This window comes from Bombus terrestris, chromosome 4 (genome assembly GCF_910591885.1).
Source record: "Bombus terrestris chromosome 4, iyBomTerr1.2, whole genome shotgun sequence".
Taxonomy (NCBI): Eukaryota; Metazoa; Arthropoda; class Insecta; order Hymenoptera; family Apidae; genus Bombus; species Bombus terrestris.
In genome coordinates, this window is record NC_063272.1 from 1,736,277 (window position 1) to 1,757,772 (window position 21,496).

Below are 21,496 nucleotides of genomic sequence, written 5' to 3' on the forward strand. Positions count from 1 at the left end.
AGAAATCGTTGGGAAGTTTGTGTCGAGTGCCGCTACACCGTCAATGTCGCTCGCGATCGCATCCGTGTATTTATATTAGTTGGGGGAAAGCGGGAACACTTGAATTCGCCGTTGTTCGACGGTTGCGCGTAGCGGCGACATTGTTTTGCCCGGAGTTTATCTGTTTTTACATAACATATAATTTAACGGTTTGACAAACCGAGACAAAACCATAACCTGATTCAAAATGTCCGTTGACTTATGTGTCGCTACAAATCAAAAGAAAAATAGCAAACTATTACTGAAACTGTTACAGAAATCAAGGGACTGCTCAAGTAATAAAGCAAGAACATTGAAATGTTAATAAAGATGATAATTGAGCAAAACGCAGTACTTAGAGAATAGGGTAACAGAAAGTGCTGATGTGGCATTGCATTCTTAACGCCCACCAGTGTCAAAAGTCAACTCCTCCTCCAAGTCGGCGGGGCCTGGTAAACATTGGCTTGCCAGTAGCTAACGGACCAATGGCTAAACACCTTTTTCCATCCTGTTCCTTTACCACACTCCTATCATTAAACTTTGACGTGAAGTTCTGGGGGAAGATGCCCACGGCATTAGGAAGGCGATGTGGGAGTAAAAACCCACCTTTCCCGAGGAACGGAGCAATGTGGCATGGGCAGGGGGCCGTCGCAGATTAACAGCCTGCTAAAATGACATGCACCGTGCACAAAATGACACAAAATGACATTACAAAAATGGGGACAGTATTTTCAATCCTTAGGTGACAAATACATCGCAGCGGGAGACTTCAACGCAAAGCACACACTATGGGGCTCAAGAATTAATACACCTCGAGGTAGAATACTAGAAAAATATATTAGAACTAGTAATCTCAACATATTATCCACAGGAACACCAACAAACCGGCCGACAGATCTAAAAAAAACTTCTGACTTGCTTGATTATGCAGTTATAAATGGTGTTACGTTGCGTGAAAAGATCCGCGCGACGTCCTTCATTGTCTGACCGTCAACGCCCAAACACCGTTAGAGAGACCTTCAATAAACCTGTGATGGCACTTGACAAGCTAGATACCGCCACTCGACACTAACTAGTGTCGGACGACGACAGTGCAGTGGTTAGCGCCTTAGGTTACGAACGTTCGGGACCCAGGTTTGAATTCCGGCGACCGGAGTCCGATTTTTCTTCTACGCAACTAAATTAGGAGAAAAATTAGCAATACCCCAGCAGCGACATCTACAACCAGCAACAATAACTATCACGGACTATATTCCACCTCAAACCTAAGTCCCCGCCATAAACCGAGTCTTATTAGCTTGCAGGAGCCTTTAATCCTGCAAGTATTTTCGGTTTATAGCTGGTACATAAAATAGTCCTTAGGTCTATTGTGTACGTTCTTACAAATTACGGAGAGAACAGGTAGTTTTCCCATAAACAATGTTGCCCATGAGCCACGTTGATAGGAGGAAGAAGCCTCCTATCTTCATTTCTAACTTGGTTATAACCAATCGACATCGCGAATCGTTACCCTCACTTTCCTAACTAAAAGTGTGAACAACGAATCCGCGTTCTTCGTTCAAAGGGCACACCCATACCGAGCTTTCCTCCGTAATTACATAGGAACGAACATCACTGTTCCTACTGCTACGACTGTTCCTACTGCTTCGACGGCTTCTACGCCATTAGGAGGGTCAACTCTAGTTGTTCTCATAACCAAAGGACAGTCATTTCATCACACTAGACTTGTTCTCGAAACTATAGAACAGTCAATTTGCTCTCATCGCCATAGAGCAATCACGTCAACTGCTAATGCTCCTATTGCTTCTACTGCTTCTGCGACAACAGGAGGGTCAACTATACTTGTTCTCGAACCTATAGAACAATCAACTTATTCTCTAAACTACAGAGTATTTACTACATCCTTCTAGTCTTGTCAACTTGTTCTTGGAACGACAGAACAGTCTATCATCGGGAGTCTATATCAACTGAACATTCAAGCAGTTCTGTCTCAGTTCGAATACTCTCAACCTCAAGACATCTTCGAAGACCATCTATCTACCCGTACTCAATCTCAGTCTTCAGATCAGTCAATATCTTTTTTTTTATTTATTAGAATACTTACAATCAATTCTCGTTGAGAATTCCCAGTAACTTAATTTGGCGTGATACAATGACATGAATTATAATAGCTTTACATTGTTGATTCTAGTAGAACTAAAGATTTAATCTAGTGGGTATTTTCTTTTTAGTCTGCGGATCTGGTCCGTCGTGTCCAGTAGTTGGGTGACTAGTGGGTTGTGGTGGTTGTTGATTCTTGTGTTGTATCTGCTTCTGGACTTGCATATTTCATCTTTGACTGTAGGTATCTTGAGGTCACGGTGGATTGTTTCGTTGGTAACATACCAGGGTGCATTTAATAGGGATCTTAGCGTTTTCGATTGGAAGCGTTGGAGTATTTCAATGTTGGAGTTACTTGCTGTTCCCTATAGTTGGATTCCGTAGGTCCAGACAGGTTTTATTACGGCCTTGTAGAGGGTTATTTTGTTCTGTATGTTTAGTTTGGAGCGTCAGCCCGTGAGCCAACAGAATTTTCTTAGTTTTTCCTTTAATTGCTTTGATTTCTCTGAGATATGTTTTTTCCAAGTTAGCCTCTTGTCCAGGGTCATGCCCAGGTATTTTACGGAGTCCTTGCTTGGGATTATTGTGTTGTTAATGGTGACCTGGGGGCAGGTTTGTTTTCGGAGCGTGAAGGTTACATGAGAGGATTTTTTTCGTTTATTTTGAAGCCCCATTTTTGGAACCACTTTTCCATGGTGTCGAGACTTCGCTGGAGAGTGGATGAGGCAATTGCCGGGTCTGCGTGGGTAGCTAATAGAGCTGTGTCGTCGGCAAATGTTGCTATTGTTACCTCGTTTGATATAGGTAAGTCGGCAGTGTAGATGGAGAACAGTAGGGGTCCGAGGACACTACCTTGGGGTATGCCGGATTCTATTGGGAATGTTGCGGAAGTTGCGTCTAGGCATTTAACTATGAATTGTCTGTTGGTTAGGTAGGATTTTAAGATGGAGTAGTATGGGTGGGGTAGGATTTTTTAAGCTTGTAGAGTAGCCCTTCATGCCATACTTTGTCGAATGCCTGTCGGATGTCTAGGAATACCGCTGAACAGTATTTTTTCTTTTCAAGGGTTTGACTGATCATGTGGGTTATGCGGTGGATTTGCTCTACTGTTGAGTGTTGTTTTCGGAAGCCGAATTGGTGGTCTGGGAGTGTTTTCAATTCTTCTAGGAGTGGGAGGAGACGATTCGTGAGCATCCTCTCGAATAGTTTAGACAAGGTAGGTAAGAGACTGATTGGGCGATAAGAGGTGGTTTCATATATTGGTTTACCGGGTTTAGGGATGAGGGTGATTAGTGAGATTTTCCAAGCCTTGGGAAAGTGTTGAAGGCGGAGGATAGCGTTAAAGATTGATGCGACGAGTGCAATCCCTTTTATGGGAAGTTCCTTGATTGCTTTATTTCCTATTATGTCGTGACCTGCTGCGTTCTTGGGGTTTAGGCGACTGATTGCTTCTATAATCTCTGCAGAAGTGAAGGGTTCAATAGGAGGGGACATTTGGAAGGGAGTGTGCAGGTATTCGGTAACGTCTGCAGCAGCTACGGAGGAATGGGGTTTGAATACTTCAGACAAGTGTTTGGCAAATAGGTTGGCTTTTTCTATGGGGCTACGCGCCCATCCACCTTGCGGGAGGCGGATTGGAGGTATTATTTGTGGGGGGCGCGTGAGTTTCCTGGAGGCCTTCCATAGTGAGTAGTTGGAGTCGGCTGTGGGGGACAAGCTGGCGAGATATTTGTGAAAACAGTCATTATTGTAGTTTTTTATGGTTTTGGATAGTTTTCTAGTTGCGTTGTTTAGTTTGCGTTTGTCCTCCGGTGTTCTATGGGTCTGCCATACTCTTCTTAGTCTACGTTTTTCTGCTATTTTTTTTAATATGTACTGGGGATATTCGTGTTTGCTGATGGACGTTATTGCCGGTGTGGAGAAGCGGATAGCGTTTATTATGCTCGTGTTTAGGTATTCCGTGGCTGCTTCGATTTCTTCATTGGTTTTTAGTGAAGTTGACGCTGAAGTTGTGTGTGTGAAGATTTCTCTAAAGAGCTGCCAGTTGGTGTGTTGGTTATGAATGGAGCCATTAGGTGTATTCTCGATGATAGTTGAACTGATTGTTACTATCACGGGGGAATGGTCAGAGGAGAGATCAGCCGAGGAATTGATTTGGACGTGTCTTGACGAGATATTTTTAGTTATGAGAAAATCAAGGAGATCGGGTATTTTGTTTGTGTCGGTGGGCCAGTGTGTGGGTCCGTATGTGGTAAGGTAGTTGAGGTTGTTGGTGAAAAGATATAGAATGGATTCGGAAATACAAATAATTCCCTTTATTTAGCACACAACTGTTATACATATATCTTATACTCTTAAGACCTCAAAAACCTACTCGCACGCACGCTTGTTGTCAACCGACTCTTCCAGATACTTCTAACGACTGGCTCTTGTCTTTTGTCTCAACCAAGACCCGGACGTCCTCTGATGCTTACACACACATTCACATGTACAGTGTAAATGTATCATATTCCCAACAATTGTATTGGAAAAATTTGAAATGGATCGGAAAATGTATATGGAAGTTACAGCACCTTTCTCGAAAATTATCGATAGTTCAAATATCAGGTTGTACAACAAAAGAGTCTTTCGTTTTATAAGAAAATAATAGACGCACGACGTTTCTTGTTTCCTTTATTTTATCGAACTACGTACGTTCCATTTTGTTCTATTAAGGTAAAGACTACGACATTTGACAGATTAGCTGTCGTGTTTGTATAAAGATGCATTGTCGTAAAAGACATATTCGTAGAGGAAAGACACTTTTGGGGCAACCTAATATTTGGCTGAACCTGACAAAACTGTACGCTTGTAATAAATAAAAAAAAAGCCTGCTACGCCCTTTCGATCATTTCAGCTCGAGTTATGTGTGGGTCGACCCAATTACGTTCTTACAACGTTAGAGAATACCTTCGTTTTGAAGAAAATGAAAAAAGATCGGACATTTTCGTTTCAATTTTCTTGATTAAACCTCTTCTCCCAACGTTACAAATATGTTTTATTATCGTTAAAATAGGGACAGACTCGAAAGTACAAAAATTGAAGAGTCGGAACTGATGTAACGAACATAATCACGATAGTCGTGTCTCGTTACAGCGTTAACGGGATTTCAAAATGTTTGGCATAATACGCGATCCTACGCAAAATTTCCGCCAGCTCAGTGAAGTTTCGGCTATCCGAGTCTCGTATTATACGATGTGTTTCCAGCTTTCTCCTAACTGCGCGTTTTTTTTTCGAAATTTTAACGCCGGCACCGCGCGAACAAAGTAAATAGATTAATTGAACTTTTAATCGATCAAATAGTCAACTAAACTGAAACGCACGTACGATGTTAAGTTATCGAAATCGATTTTACGATTTTACCGTACGAACGCCGGTATCATCCGACCTTTCGGTATTTTCCGAGTTTTCAATTGTTCGTGTGATACGCGTCACCTCGGAACGATCAAGATTATTCGAACACTTTCGCAAGCCATAATAAGATTACAGAAAAAAGTACTTTGCTGTGAATACACGTTTCATCGGAGGAATCGAAATTTGTACAGGACGAAGTAGCGTCGTTCGAACGAAGCTGCGATAGACTTAAAGTTGGGCTGTACAATTTCTAGATTTATATTAATCTTATAGAACGAAAAGACCCAGAGCTCTATGAACGTTCTAAGAGAACGGATCTCCTTCGGCGTAAATGGCGCTCCTTATCGGCGAACGGCTACAATATCCTAAATCTTTCTTTTCGACGGTTTCCACGTCGATCGAGAGAAACTATTCGTCGAAATGGACTATCCGTGGCTGATCTATTACGGTAGAAAGTGAAAAAGAACGTAAACGAAGGAAATGGCCGACATAAAGGACGATAACTGTTAATTTAAACGTAATAGAAGAAAAGAATACGACGTATTCGTTAAATGATAATTTAAGACAATTTAAATTAAAATCGATTTTCACACGACGTTCTTCGATTTTTTCCAGAACCAGATTATATCTATGATAACGTTTCGATAATATCGTTTTATGCAAAAGAAAGCCAATTATATGATTGAAAGAAGAAATTTGGATCAACGTATGGATATCCTCCTATTTCGTTGCACGAGTTGCGAATAACCTGTCGAATAATGATAAAGATAGAAACGAATATGACAAAGGCATAACGAAGGAACTAATATTCAGAATTTCGTGCGTTTAATTCCTCGAAAATTGCACTTTTAAACGCATCGGTCTCGCAGTTCAACCTGCCGGGAACAAAGAATTTTATCGGAAACATCGTTCTAACATTTCAATTTTACAAACGTTTCGCTCTGCTTCGTTAAAATCTACGCGTATTTGGTAGATAGAAAATTATGCACATACGTTAAAACGTATAACGCGCAACAGGCAAGGATATACGCGTACGCGCTGCAAACGCGTTAAAAGCGAAAAATATCGCTGAAATTATTTTCCCATAATAAAGAAATCGTCGGGCCTCTTACGAATACAAAAGATAATTCGTTAAGATTATAGTGTCTATTAATTTTACCATAACGAGTTTAACAGAGCTTTCGAAACTAAAAGCTTTATCACAGACGATAAACCCTTTGAGTGCTGAATACTCACGGCCTATGTCGTCCGTACGGACGGCGCGTGTCTAGCGCTGACGATCGCTGTGGACGGAATACTTTTTCGTTAGACTGAACTCTGTTGATTAACTATTCAAAGCGCAAATAGTAATAAATTATAGAAGTTTAAATGATTAAAATGAAAGAGATTAAATGATTCAAGAGCGTTATATTTTAGTTATTTTTAATTATTTATTATAAACATTGAAATTTACAGTTAACTAGAATTTTGGTAATAAACTAGAAAACTAAATTTAGTAAATATGTAAAATCCCTAGAGTTCATGTAGGATAGGGATTCTTTTTGTTTTACGGGTGGCACGACAGGCTGTGTTTAACGGAGAGATCGATACGGACGAGCAGTTGAAGAAGTACGTGTTCCCCAGACGGACGGACAGAGAGTTACATTAGAGAGACAGACAAGGTTATAGAATAGTTGTTTAAGATTGTAAAGACTGAAGATTTAAGATTTAAAGACTGGAGAAGAAAAATCGGTAGCTCAGGACGTTCAGGTAAACATTGCACCAAAGACTTATAATTTCCCGTTTAGATAATCATCGTTATTGATTGTTATAGACGCATATTAATTGTTGTTCATTTTTGTATTTTATCAAATCATTTCATAATAAAAAAAACTCGATTTTCAGACTTCAGAATCGATCCCTGAATTATCCCATTATTCAACCATATAAATCGATTTTCGCCACGTCATGCCACTGAGAGTTAACCTACGCGTCGTCATGACCGAGAACGCGAAAGGGGAGAAGATAGAGAGTATAAAATATACAGACAACAAATGACCTAATAGGAGTATATTTAAATATATTATGCAAACGTTGGACAACGTTATGTTTTGTTAATCTAACAGGATACATTAAAAGTACATTATCAAGAAAGGGGATGTGGCCCGTAAGCAAGTATGTTCTTCTCGATATGACCATCAGACAGTACCTGTGATGCGGTTATCCCGGAAGTACATTGCGGAGTCGGTAGAGAGCGTTTCCTGACCTCTCGCCAGGGAGACAATAGATGAGGATTTAAGGGTGTCGAATCGGGATCCATGCAACGCGGAGGCGACTCGTTCCTTCGCCCTTCCTCTTCCTCTTCGCCCGATGTGCTTTCCTCTATGACGGTTTGAAGCTCGCCATAGTTTGCCTTCACATTCACATTCGGGCTTCTCATCTTGATTTAGGCAAATTCTCACTTGAACATAAATAAAACGTTTCTTCGTTGAAACCGTATCATAGTGGAGAACGATCGAACAGTACAAAAGAATGAATAAAAATAAGTCACATTTTTATTAATTTTCTTTTGTATCTAAAAACAAATCTGATAGATTCAAAGATACAAGATCTTCCGATCTTCCTTTATTGCACGGACGAGCAGTTGAAGAAGCACTTGTTCCCCAGACGGATGGACAGAGAGTTACATTCCAGAGACAGACAAGGTTATAGAATAGCTGTTTGAGATTGTGAAGACTGAAGATTTAAGATTTAAAGACTGGAGAAGAAAAATCGGTAGCTCAGGACATTCAGGTAAACATTGCACCAAAGACTTATAATTTCCCGTTTAGATAATCATCGTTATTGATTGTTATAGACGCATATTAATTGTTGTTCATTTTTGTATTTTATCAAATCATTTCATAATAAAAAAAACTCGATTTTCAGACTTCAGAATCGATCCCTGAATTATCGCATTATTGAACCTTATAAATATAACACGAGTTAATAATTTAGTTGTGTGTGAAAAATTCAGTGCTTGGGAAAACTAAAAAAACCAGATGTAGAGTTTTCTTACAAGTGGTGACCACTTCAACAATAACGAGGTACTATTGGCATTTGTTTACTGCCGTAAGGAATGCATTTATATTTATTTCACACAAACGTAATAGTATTACTTCTGCATAGGTGTTCGGAAAAATTGAAAAACCCATACATGCGTCCTTAGTCCATGCCGAGCACTTACAGAAAACGCATATATATGTCCTTAGTCCACACCGATAGCTTTCGCCAGACACCTATATGCGCCCACAGCACTCAAAAGGTTAAAACACTGTTCTTTATATCATTTCCCTATTTATAGTTGCGATATCGGGAATAACTTTAAACCGTTTTAAACGTCGTTTACTCGATTAAGTCGCGCGTAACGATATTTGTCGTGGAATCTCGCAAAGAACGTAAAGCACACGTAACGATTCATCGATAAATCGGTTAACGACGTTGTTACGATTACCACGAACACACCCGTTAACGATATTTTTTCCATTTTCAGGTTGTTCGCGAACGAAAGGGAATCGTCTCGAGAAAGAAAAATCGCTTATAAGTATTTGAGCACATCGAATTTTCAACGGTCGGTAAGTATTCGTAACATCCTACAAAAGTATTACAGCCATCTCGATCGTTTAATTCGATTAAAAACATTTTCGTTTTTAGAGAATTTATTCAACGGTAGTCGTTCGATGTACTAGGTTGTCCGAGAAGTTTCTTTCGTTTCATAAAATGATAATAGATGAGCAACAATTTCTGTTTTATTTCATTTTATCGAATTAGGTGCGATCCATTTCCTTATATCTCTATTATTATGTTCGTGCATAATTCGATAAACTAATATAAAAGAAAGGACATCGCGCGTCTATTATTTCTTTATAAAACGAACACAACGTATTAAGTTGCCCGAAAAGTGTCTTTCTTTCGCAAAAAGAATTTTTTACAACAGTGCACCTTCGTACAAACGTGAAAGTAAGTCTGTGAAATATCGCGGTGTTTATCTCAACAGAACAAAACGGATCGTACGTAATTCGACAAAATAATATAAAAGAAAGAACGTGCGTCTATTATTTCCTCATAAAACGAGAGAAACTTTTCGGACAACCTAATAGTAGCGGTACAGCAAGAATAACCTTTCAGAGGCGAATCGTATAGAACGGATAAAAAGAAAAAATAGGAAACTAGGAAAGTAGAAAAAAGTCGGAGATTTCATGCGAAAACGGAGAAGCGCACTAGCGCGCGACGAGTTTTCCAAGCGTTTTATCTACGACAAATGCAAACATCATTTGGCTGAACATCTGACAGCACAGGCGGTATGACCCATGTTGAACCATGTCGATCGAAACGACGAAAGGTCACGCGTTAGCCTGCGTTGACAAAACGGTGCCACTTGAGTGGAATCATGCGATTTCTCTTACCGTATCGTCGTTTGATCCTTCCGTCGATTCTAATGGAAAATTGAAATTTCATTTCTGTTGCTTCTTAACAACACGACATAACGAGAAATCGAACGACTCGTTGTTATTTCATTTCGCTCTATCTCCTCCTTTTATTTATACATCTTTCGAAAAGCTATCGTCGATAGCGTTTTTAAACAGTTAACCGCGTTTCATGAATTAAACAGGTCGAGAAAAATGTTAATCTCGGTGTGTTTCATCTGTCGTATAATATAAAACATTACCATTTACCATAAAAATTCCAAATTTTAGTAAGAAGCGCTAAGAATGTTATTTAGTGGTTCGCTTTGTCAGTAAAACTGAAAAATTGGATTTGTTCCTTTGTTATATCGGTTATTCCCTGTACAACGTATTCCTTTTTATAAACTCAGTTGATTATTTTCACCGATATATCGGCTATGCCCGAATTGTTTACGCAATTTTGTTTGCTCGCAAATTGAGTGGATGTTTTACTGCGTGTGTCCGGTATTCCCCGATAACGATCGAAATATAATACAGAAAATATAATGCGATTCAGTTTTTTTGGTCGAATGTGTGTTGAATAAATTATCGAATATGCAATTCCACGAACACGAGCTTCGAAAGTTGCTCCACCATCTACGAGTTCGACCGTAAAACCTACGCTTCCTATCAAAAAACATTTTCCCAATTTTATACCAGTTATATCATTGATCGAATCCACTTCACGTTGCTGGTGTTAGATTTGCCAAGTGCCACTTTGTGCGATATTCTGTTTCGAGAAATACCACACTGGGAGGATCCACTGAATTTCTTCTATCTTTTCACATTTTTCTTGTTTACGAATTTTGTTATTTTGTTACAATTTTAACATTTTATGTGGGAAATAATTCATTTTTTCGTCATTTTGGTTTAACGTCGTCGTAAAACTTATAACAGGAACACGTAACACATTTTCTTTGTGTTCGACGTGTATACTCGTCGTCGTTTATTTTTATTTGCATTTTATTCACGTTGATTTCTAAAACTAAATTCCACGGTTAACTGGTTAACAGTACATCGCGCTTCGTGAATATTTCAATTCACTCTTCTATGCTAAGGAATCGTACGAGTCATCTGATGCGTCATTCGTCTATCATCTGACACGGACGAAGAAAGGAAGAATTTCTCGAGATTTTACGCAGAACGAAAATTTGTTTTTCGATATACGCTACAATTTTGTTTTTCTCATAGAGATTATACGAGAAAGTAAAATGTACTATTGTTCGTTTTATTCCGCGCGATTCTCAACTTTTATAATCTCGCGTAACGTAACAAAGCATTGCAAAAGGAAATAAAAAGGTGGAAAAGTAAAAACTGAAAAATACGTTGCACGTAGAAATTTCTTACGATTTCTCTTCAAACTTTGAACATTTGGATTCAAATTAACGCGATATAGTATCATTTACATGTACAGTTTAGTTGATAACAAACCAACAGCAAACAAAGCAATGTTTATCGATGTTTTACGAAATTTATTTATTACACGACTTATATTTGTGTGACTTTTTCTTCGTAATTTCGTAATTGATTGTTATTCTGGGTGTTTAGATATTTTTCATTCTGTCCACAGTTTCCACTCGGTCGTATCTTCCTTTCGTTAACAAACTTTCTCGAGTTTGAGGAAAATATGAGAGAACCGTTACTTGATATGCAAGTTTCTTTCTTCGAACGTTAAAAGTTCGAAATTTTCTTAAAGCATCAGGAGTATTTTCATTTGTCGAAACGAGGACGAAATTGGGGTATAAAACTTGGCGAGCGCTGCAGCATCGAGAATTAATGATATTGTGCTTCAACTTAATTTATCGCCATGAAAATGCTGGTCTGCACTTAGTCGACCACGAACTTTTACTATTTCGGACTTTTTCCTCCTAATATTTTATATTGGGTTGGCAACTAAGTGCTTGCGGATTTTATCATTAGGTGGCACTGACAAAATCCGCAATCACTTAGTTGCCACACCAATATTATCGTTCCATCTGAAACTTCTATTATTTAAAGCATCGTATTAAACCTTGTGTCCGAGTACAATGTTTCCAGTAATATTATACAGGTTGGTTGGTAACTGGTGGTACAAACGGAAAGGGGGTGATTCTACGCGAAAAAAGAAGTCGAAAATATAGAATAAAAATGTTTCGTTTGAGGCTTCGTTTTCGAGAAAATCGACTTTGAATTTTCGCTCGGTACGCGTGCACTTTATCACGTCTCGTTATAACGGACCTCACTGTACATCGTTGTCTCGATGGATATTATCGCAGTTTAAGTTTGTTTTTGCCGTAACGGAAAATTAGGAATACATAATGAAATAACATGAAGTAATCATAAAGTTTATTATTACAAAAATTGCTGAAAGTGTTGCCCATTCTGTCCAACACATACTTCTGCTCTTCTAATTAAATTTCTATGAACACTTTCTAACGCATTCGTTTGTTTTAAAGTATGAAAGGCTACAATAATCTTTTCTTTCAATTGCTCGAAAATAAAACCTCGAACGAACAATTTTTATTCTATATTTTCGATTTCTTTTTTCGCGTAGAATCACCCCGCTTGTACCACCAGTTACCAACCACCCTGTATATTGGGTTGTCCGGAAAGTGTCTTTCTTTCAAAGAGACGTCTTTTTCAACGACGCATCTTTATACAAACATAAAACCTAATCTGTCGAACATTGTGATCTTTAGTTTGATAAAACAAAACGGATCATAGGTAATTCGATAAAATAATATAAAACGGAAAATGTGCATCCATTATTTCCTTATAGAACGAAAGAAACTTTTCGGACGACCTAATAGTTTCGTATTGCCATAAACGGAGAAAATTCGAACTTTCTAAGTAACGTAAACTAAAACTCGAAATTCGTTAAAGTAAAATTGAGGAAAAATCAAATATTGTGCATAGTAACTTTCTAAATTTTTATGTACAATGTTCGTCGTAATAATATCAACGATAGAATATAATCAGAAGAGTACGCGTGCGATAAATTCGATCGCGCGTTTAAAAAGAAATAAATGAAAATTTCAATAAGAACGTAGTTGGCGATTTAATAGAATTTCAATAGAATTTCAATAATGGACAAGAATTTCGTTATTTATCCGGTAACGTCGTTGTGTCCATTTTCGTAAAAGCCAGATTACGATTGCACGTTTTTCTCGATTCGAAGCTTCGTCGAGTTTAATCCGGCGACCGGTTTAGGCTACAGTATGTTTCAAATTTCCAGCCCTTTGTATGCAGAAAAATCATTCGGCCCGATGAACCGCGTGAAATGTAAAAGTTCACTGATTCAGCGAACGAAAATAAATCGCATGTAATATTAAATCGATATCGTCGACCTGAGGGCTAACTTTCTCTTTGGAATCTCGTATCTTGGACACGTCGAATCAAACTTTCGAAATTCGATATTTCCACCGATTCAATGCTACTAGTATGACTTTGATATTTGTCGATACACCCCGGTACACGTGTAACGACATTTGCGACTTCGACGCATGGAAAATCCGTCTCGTAAAATGTGCGCTAGCCTGTGCTGAACTGGTGAATGATTGCCACGTTAGAACGAAGTAGCTTCAATAAATAATTGATATGCAGCGACATAAAGAAAGTAGTGGCAAAGTAAAAATTTTAATGTAAATCTTTCGATGGATTCAAAGGCGTAATAAAAAAAGGTAATAAAAAGATTTCGAAGCAGAACTAGATTATTTGAAATTCTCTGACGAAAATGCTACGATAGAAGGTCCTTTAGTGCGGAAATTACGTTACAGAATTTTTTCGAATGGAAAGAACACAATGTAGTTATTGATTTTGAAGAACGTTCCATAAAATATTGAGTTACTTAAGCTGCTTATATTTTGATTTTTGTAAATAAGCAAACGCGTATTGTTTATTATTTTATTGTTAACTTATTTATTCCATCTTTTCTATTATTCGTTATTTAATATTAAAAGTTACACTTATTTTCTTAAAGTTGATTCATATAATTATCATGCTTTCCTTTATGAATTAATTGAATGTTAACGCGTCGCGTAATTTATAAGTATTAAGAAAAATCGTTTATTCGAGTACATTATTCACCTGGTGTAATGTCACTCAATTAAGAAGCACGAAAGAATATATTCTTGTTCGATTTATCACGAAAAATAAAATCTTGCACGTGTGTACAAGCTGTTGGTTTCATCCAAAAACTACGACGCATGGGATAGAGAAACAGATATATATGCAAATGCACGTAATATATAAGAGAAAAACATATGTACGAGTCCATAAATCGAAGTACGAACTGAAAAGGGAAATTTAAATTTTATCGAAAATTCTACTTCTAATCGACGTCTGCGTAAGATACGAGGACTAGCTGTTGGCGAGATACGGAAGCAATTTGTAGGTTCGAAGGGGAATATCGAGAAACTGGTGGAATACGCGAAGCTGTCGCCAAATTTTAACGTCTAATAACTTCCAATGGCTGTCTGATATCCGCACGGTTACATTTCCAACGAAATAACGAGAGCGATTCGCAAAAGAAAATATCGACTCGCAACATTCGTTCTGGGCACGTGCTGCGTGAGCGCGTCTGCGTAATCCGTTTCTAACGGGCGAAAAAGTCAGTGTTATTGCTAAAGCGAACGTACTAGGAAAAAAGTAGCGAAGCGTAGAACTTTAAAAATAAAACAACATTTTTCCACGCTATATTCCTTCTGATATTTACGAAGCCTTCGTGTGCCAAAAGAATCTGACATTCTAATGTGACAATAAACAGGAAATCTTTTAAGCAAAAAGAAAAGAAAAATACATATATCTCGAGTTCTCATTGGGATTAGGGGCGTGTAACGAGTCTTCATTTGGATTAACCATTGTTGTTATACGATATGGATGATATTTACTGGTACCGATATGATTACAGTACCGATATGGTACAGAGTTTGACAAGTAACCGTGGCAGTTAGATACTCGAGATGCCAATGACAATGATCTTAGGTTCAATAACGAATCCACGGTCAAAGGGATAACAAATACGTCTTCTTCCAAAGTCTAAGTCGTACTGAGCTTACTTGTCCACAATTCAAGTGTAACTCAACTTACTTGTCTACGATATAAGTAGAACTCAACTTACTTGTCTACAGTATAAGTAGAACTCCCTCAGTCCAAATGGAACTGCACTTATATACTCGTCTCTGTACCCCTCGGGTCAACTATATTTTTAAGGAGATCTATACAATTACTCCATAGCTTTGTTAGGTAAAAACGTCCATGCCATGACCGTGGCTACGTTTAGCGACCAGTTGTGTCACTTCGAGCCCAAGCCTACTGTCATAAATCTCGGGTAAACATAGTCGGATTAAATCATAAATAACTACTTCTGAGTTTTATTATTTAAGTGCAGCTATAATAAAAAGTCTAGACTAAAGTATTGGGGGTCTTCCCAAAAATTCCAAAAGAAAGGCCCCGATGTCCTTTTATCTCCAACATGTATATAGGAGAAATAAAATAGTATAGTAATTTTTTAATTGCACACTAAATTAGTATTAAATTCCATACGATATTTTCAAAGATCTTGTATCTTTGAATCTATCAGATTTGTTTTTAGATACAAAAGAAAATTAATAAAAATGTGACTTATTTTTATTCATTCTTTTGTACTGTTCGATCGTTCTCCACTATGATACGGTTTCAACGAAGAAACGTTTTATTTATGTTCAAGTGAGAATTTGCCTAAATCAAGATGAGAAGCCCGAATGTGAATGTGAAGGCAAACTATGGCGAGCTTCAAACCGTCATAGAGGAAAGCACATCGGGCGAAGAGGAAGAGGAAGGGCGAAGGAACGAGTCGCCTCCGCGTTGCATGGATCCCGATTCGACACCCTTAAATCCTCATCTATTGTCTCCCTGGCAAGAGGTCAGGAAACGCTCTCTACCGACTCCGCAATGTACTTCCGGGATAACCGCATCACAGGTACTGTCTGATGGTCATATCTAGAAGAACATACTTGCTTACGGGCCACATCCCCTTTCTTGATAATGTACTTTTAGTGTATCCTGTTAGCTTAACAAAACATAACGTTGTCCAACGTTTGCATATGTTGGGAATATGATACATTTACACTGTACATGTGAATGTGTGTGTAAGCGTCAGAGGACGTCCGGGTCTTGGTTGAGACAAAAGACAAGAGCCAGTCGTTAGAAGTATCTGGAAGAGTCGGTTGACAACAAGCGTGCGTGCGAGTAGGTTTTTGAGGTCTTAAGAGTATAAGATATATGTATAACAGTTGTGTGCTAAATAAAGGGAATTATTTGTATTTCCGAATCCATTCTATATCTTTTCAGCATAATATATTTAAAGAAAAAGATTGATCGTACCTTCTGATCTGAAAAAATAGCTCTGTTTATTATATATTATACATTATACATGTGTATGGGAATTAACTAGTGTCTATATAGTTTCACACTGACAAAATAGTTTCGAGTTACTTGAAAATAGTTGCTTGATTCAAGCAACTGTACGCGTTAACAAAATAGCTTCGAGTTATTTGAAAATACTTGCTTCACTCAACTGCACACATTAATAAAATAGTTTCAAGTTACTTGAAAATAGTTGCTTGATTGAGGTAACTTGACCAATCTGAATCATCATAAAAACTTGGAAGGATATTTCAGACAAAATTACAGGTTCACATTGGCAAAATGATTTTAACTTACTTGAAAATAGTTGCTTGATTCAAGCAACTGTACACGTTAACAAAATAGTTTCAAGTAACTTGAAAATAGTTGCTTGATTCAGGTAACTTGACCAGTCTGAATCATCATAAAAACTTGGAAGGATATTTCAAGCAAAATTACAGATTCACATTGGTAAAATAATAGGTTCACATTGACAAAATGGTTTCGAATTGCTTGAATTCAAATCGTTTGACGAAGCAACATGACTAATCTGAATAGTTTAATTGTCATCTTTATCCAAGACTCGCATAGTCAATCGAGCCATTCGGAAATCACATTGACCAACTCCAAAATTGAAAAGTAGAGAAAAGTAATTACAAGTATCGCAAGTGGCGAGACAATATGCGATAAAAGTGAAAAGATGAGCGTGGCGTTAACCTCTAAGGAACTAGAGGTTTTGTGAGAATCAATCGTGTACTTGGACGATGAAATTGCGAAATTATGAGATTGTCCAAAGATGAAGTTGGTCAATTTGACTTTCGCCAGGCTCGATCGTCACTACGACAGTTCTCGCGTATCGAAACTATCTTGATGTTTGTGTCGACAGGTGAGACGAATGAGCGATCGTGGCGGAGAAGGATCAGGACTGTTACGCCGCGCAACACATCCGCAGTCCATCCCGCGCGGCGTGACAGCCAACGGTCTACGTGCCGTCCTTCGAACCTTCCTTAGGCTTAAGGACCCACCATAAAGTGAAATCCTAACTGCATTGTTCGCACACATGGTTTGAGTCAATCTGTCTGCCAGAAAAGACTTTCTAATTCCAGAAGTGTTTTCAGCTGGTTCTTTAGAAGGGTCCTTGGGTTTATTACGTGCTCTTAAGAATTGCGGAGAAAGCGGGTAGTGGCCTAACGAAAAAGGCGGAGATCTCCCTAACGGAAAATCCGAGTCTCCCCATAAACAATGTCGCCTAGGACCCAAGTTAGTAGGAGGCTTTTTCCTCCTATCTTCCTTCCCAACATTGGTCATAACCAATCAGCATCGCGGATCATTGCCCTCACTTTCCTAACTGAAAATGTAAGCAACGAATCCGCGTTCTTCGGTCAAAAGGCACACCCATACCGAGCTTTCCTCCGCATTCACATTAGAATAAAACTTTAGAGTTTGATCGTCTCTCACGGTGTCTAGAGTTCCCATAATCCCTATAACTCTCACCGTTCCTATATCTTTCAGAGTTCCTTCATCATTTCTCAACGTGCTTACACGGCCTAGAGTCTCCTAAGGCTCTCACATTATCCAGAACTCCGACAGTTCCTATAACTCTCAAGGGCCTAGAGCGCCTAAAGCTCTCCTTCTCTCATCCAAGACTAACCCTTCTCTCGTTATCTGTATCTTAATCAACGGTGTTACTACTTTGTGTGATTGTATAAAGTGTTGGAAATATACATTATTATAACTCAGTGACTACCAGTGTTATACCGCATCAACCACCCCGATTATCCTAACCGAAATACGGGGATCGAACTATTCGTGGTGTCGATTATTCTAATCGTAACGAGAATTTACGACTCCCGTTGACGCGTATTCTAACGACCGCGTCTCCCCGCGATAGCTCGAAAATACAAGGACCATCGCCGAGGGAAGCTACTTTCCTGTCCACCCTCTCTCAAACATCGGCTCCTCAGCAAGGTGGCTAAAGACATTCGGTCGTTACGATCGAAACAGTGTCACCGACTTTGTTTGACCGTAATCGTCGCGAATCAATCGCCGGGTTTCCTCTTGGAGGCGTCACAAGAATATTACCGAATCGTCGAGACCCAGAGTCTAGAATGTCCGCACCACCGAGCGGTAGAGGAAGTACGCACAATCTTCAGTTGGACATTATGGACGACATCGCAGACCTAAAAGCGAGGAAGATAAGATGAGTGTAGAGATGAAAAAATCAAGCAGAGGTCAAACTTACGCGCTACACTTGATCTTCATTTTCTTTAAATTTTGATCCAGCTGATAAATCAGTAATTAAACCAAGAGAACTAAGTTTGAAATCAAGCGAATCTGAAATACTATCAGACTGTTGCTACGTGAGAACAATAGCCATCTTGTACTTCGTATTTGCTCGATTCCAAACTCTAATCGATATACCAACAGAATTTACCAGCAAAATAATTATTCAGAGATTCTGTCGGTAAAACAATTGAAGTTTAAAATCGAACGAATCCGAATTACTGCGAGATCGTTGGTGGCTATTGTTCTCGTAGCAACAAACTGATGGTACTTCAGATTCATTTGATTTCAAACTACAATTGATTTATCAATAGAGTTGTCGAAGAATTATTTTGTCGATATCGGTGTAGAACAATAGCCAACAACGATCTCGCTGTACTTCATATTTCCTCTATTACAAACGTCGATTCATTTACCAGCAGAGCATCTGAAGAATTATTTCACATGGATCATGTAGAAAAAAAACGAACACGAAAATGGAACTGTAATAACATTTTTTATTCCTTGCTGAGAGCCGTTCTTAAACATTTTTCCCTTCGCAAGAAGATCGGAAAATAACCACTTTTGACGCTCTGTTTTCATCCCATATGAATTTTATCTTTAATATTACCGATTGATAATAATGTCACTGCGATATTGCCTGCAATGATTGCAAATTATCTTCTCCACGTTTCACCTATATCGATAATACAGAATATTAAACAACAATTATTTAATTTCACGTTGTTGTTGACTTTATTAATTTTTACGATAAAGTGCATTCTCTGGAAGAGATTTTACGATTTACGATTTTCTTTTTCATTCCTCGTTTCACCTACGATGGCTCTTAAACAAGAAACGATATCGTAACGAGAAATACAACTTACCTGAGCGTCCACTTTGGTTCCACTAGTGTTGTCCCATACGACTTTGTGTTTGTCCCATACGACTTCACCGCCTTCACTACCTTCGATTTATCCAACTTGAGACTTAAACTGGCCGTTACCAAATCTTCCGGCTTCTTCGACATCGGTTGGTGTCTCTTCGTGAACCAATTCGACGGTGCCATAAAGGTCGAAATAGCGGCTTTCGAGGATCCGCCAAGCTTACTTTTAGCTCCGTGCAATGTCGACACGTCGAAGCTGTTGGAACGGAAGCTCTTCGATCGACTTCCTTTCTGTTCGGTCGTTTTTCCGGGCCAGTTTGATTTGCTATCGTCCCGGGAACTCGCCGCTTCCTCGCCGCATCGGTTGATTTCCGTCGCGGAAGACGCTAACGAGCTTAGGATCGATATCAGATCCGTATTAGAGCAGACAATGCCCGCAGCACCGGAAACGGATGCACTCGCGGCTCTTGGCAGTTCCGAGACGCGCTTTCGGAGAGAAGACGTCGGCGAAACCGACGGAGTAGGCATTTCAGAGAATCGTTGTTTCGGCTGTTGAGTGTAACGTTGAGCGGAACTGTTACCCTCCAGCGGCTGTATTTCGTACACTTGCTCCGTCGACGTCCTGTACATCCTTAAGCGCACCTGGCAAACGGATTGCTTTTATTCGAAAGACAGTTTCTTTTTTATCATAATTCGTGCGTTATGATACATGTTTCGATGATTGAGCCGTTAAGCGTGACAAAGCGATGGAATTGTTTTGCACAGAAATTCTGGTTCTAAAATTATGTTAGGGATTCTAGGGCGTAATAACATTTTGGAACGCAAAGTTATCGATGTGTCGATGAAAGTTAAGCGAGCTTTATCGAAGCACACGTTCGAGTCTTTGGGCGATTGCTAGGAATACGCGTAATGTTCTTTTCTGTGAGCTGAAAAGTTGAACGACTATAAAAGGCGTTTGTAGAGGATTTCAAAGCGGAAGAAGAAGCGATACAAATGTTTAGAATCAGAAATTATCTGTTTATATAGAGATCTATTTGATGCAAGATCTAAAATCAATCAAATCGGATTGTACGGACGTATATTTGTAAAGCAACGAATATTTGGTTCTTTCAAATCTTAACTTTGCACGATCGTATAGAAGTTCGTCAACTTTAAACTCGGTTTTTCTTAGTCTGCAAACTAGCGGAGATAGAGCGGCTAAAATGAACGAAAGATCCTTACCTTCCTCGCTTTTAGGTCTGCGATGTCGTCCATAATGTCCAACTGAAGATTGTGCGTACTTCCTCTACCGCTCGGTGGTGCGGACATTCTAGAGACTCTGGATCTCGACGACTCGGCAATATTCTGGTCACGCCTCCAAGAGGAAAACCGGCGATTGATTCGCGACGATTACGGCCAAACAAAGTCGGTGACACTCTTTCAATCGTAACGACCGAATGTCTTTAGCCACCTAGCTGAGGAGCCGATGTTTGAGAGAGGGTGGACAGGAAAGTAGCTTCCCTCAGCGATGGTCCTGATCCTTCTCCGCCACGATCGCTCATTCGTCTCACCTGTCGACACAAACATCAAGATAGTTTCGATACGCGAGAACTGTCGTAGTGACGATCGAGCCTGGCGAAAGTCAAATTGACCAACTTCATCTTTGGACAATCTCATAATTTCGCAATTTCATCATCCAAGTACACGATTGATTCTCACAAAACCTCTAGTTCCTTAGAGCTTAACGCCACGCTCATCTTTTCACTTTTATCGCATATTGTCTCACCACTTGCGATACTTGTAATTACTTTTCTCTACTTTTCAATTTTGGAGTTGGTCAATGTGATTTCCGAATGGCTCGATTGACTATGCGAGTCTTGGATAAAGATGACAATTAAACTATTCAGATTAGTCATGTTTATTATTTTCCTATCCTTATTTTTAATTTACACTATCCTTATTTTTTATAGACTTAAAACAAAAAACAAACAACAAAGAAATCTACAACATCAATCGGCTGATGAACTCCATA

The 21,496-nt window shown here is 38.9% G+C and overlaps 1 protein-coding gene and 3 long non-coding RNA genes across 6 annotated transcripts; 2 read left to right on the forward strand and 2 right to left on the reverse strand.

Moving 5' to 3' along the window:
* Positions 1–5,396: 5,396 nt before the first annotated feature.
* Positions 5,397–6,795, reverse strand: LOC125384861. The gene is made up of 2 exons (XR_007223678.1): positions 6,748–6,795; positions 5,397–5,951 (listed from the first exon to the last, which is right to left on the reverse strand). It is a non-coding gene; the product is annotated as an uncharacterized LOC125384861 (long non-coding RNA).
* A 248-nt stretch (positions 6,796–7,043) lies between these two features.
* LOC125384877 lies at positions 7,044–8,451 on the forward strand. The gene is made up of 3 exons (XR_007223715.1): positions 7,044–7,260; positions 7,396–8,283; positions 8,419–8,451. It is a non-coding gene; the product is annotated as an uncharacterized LOC125384877 (long non-coding RNA).
* Positions 8,452–8,732: 281 nt separating this feature from the next.
* Positions 8,733–16,140, forward strand: LOC125384880. Of its 2 annotated transcripts, XR_007223720.1 has the most exons (4): positions 8,733–8,794; positions 9,023–9,104; positions 15,661–15,912; positions 15,990–16,140. It is a non-coding gene; the product is annotated as an uncharacterized LOC125384880 (long non-coding RNA). The 2 variants fall into 2 exon arrangements; XR_007223719.1 differs by having other exon boundaries at positions 15,661–16,140.
* Positions 16,141–18,345: 2,205 nt separating this feature from the next.
* LOC125384864 lies at positions 18,346–21,152 on the reverse strand. 2 transcript variants are annotated; one of them, XM_048404933.1, is made up of 3 exons: positions 20,707–21,152; positions 19,487–20,127; positions 18,346–18,517 (listed from the first exon to the last, which is right to left on the reverse strand). In XM_048404933.1, exons 1-3 carry the CDS (start codon positions 20,791–20,793, stop codon positions 18,487–18,489), a joined length of 759 nt encoding a protein of 252 aa, XP_048260890.1. In that variant the 5' UTR covers positions 20,794–21,152; the 3' UTR covers positions 18,346–18,486. The 2 variants fall into 2 exon arrangements, with proteins under 2 accessions (XP_048260890.1, XP_048260891.1); XM_048404934.1 differs by lacking the exon at positions 18,346–18,517 and adding an exon at positions 19,201–19,296.
* Between the last annotated feature and the right edge of the window lie 344 nt (positions 21,153–21,496).

Excerpts from the sequence above, each read along its gene's own strand:
- LOC125384864 (XM_048404933.1), bottom strand. The coding sequence starts at position 20,793 with ATGTCCGCACCACCGAGCGGTAGAGGAAGTACGCACAATCTTCAGTTG. Across the intron at positions 20,128-20,706 it reads CAGACCTAAAAGCGAGGAAG|GTGCGCTTAAGGATGTACAG; the intron begins GTAAGGATCTTT and ends TCCGTTTGCCAG. Across the intron at positions 18,518-19,486 it reads GAACCAAAGTGGACGCTCAG|GTCTGCGATGTCGTCCATAA; the intron begins GTAAGTTGTATT and ends CCTCGCTTTTAG.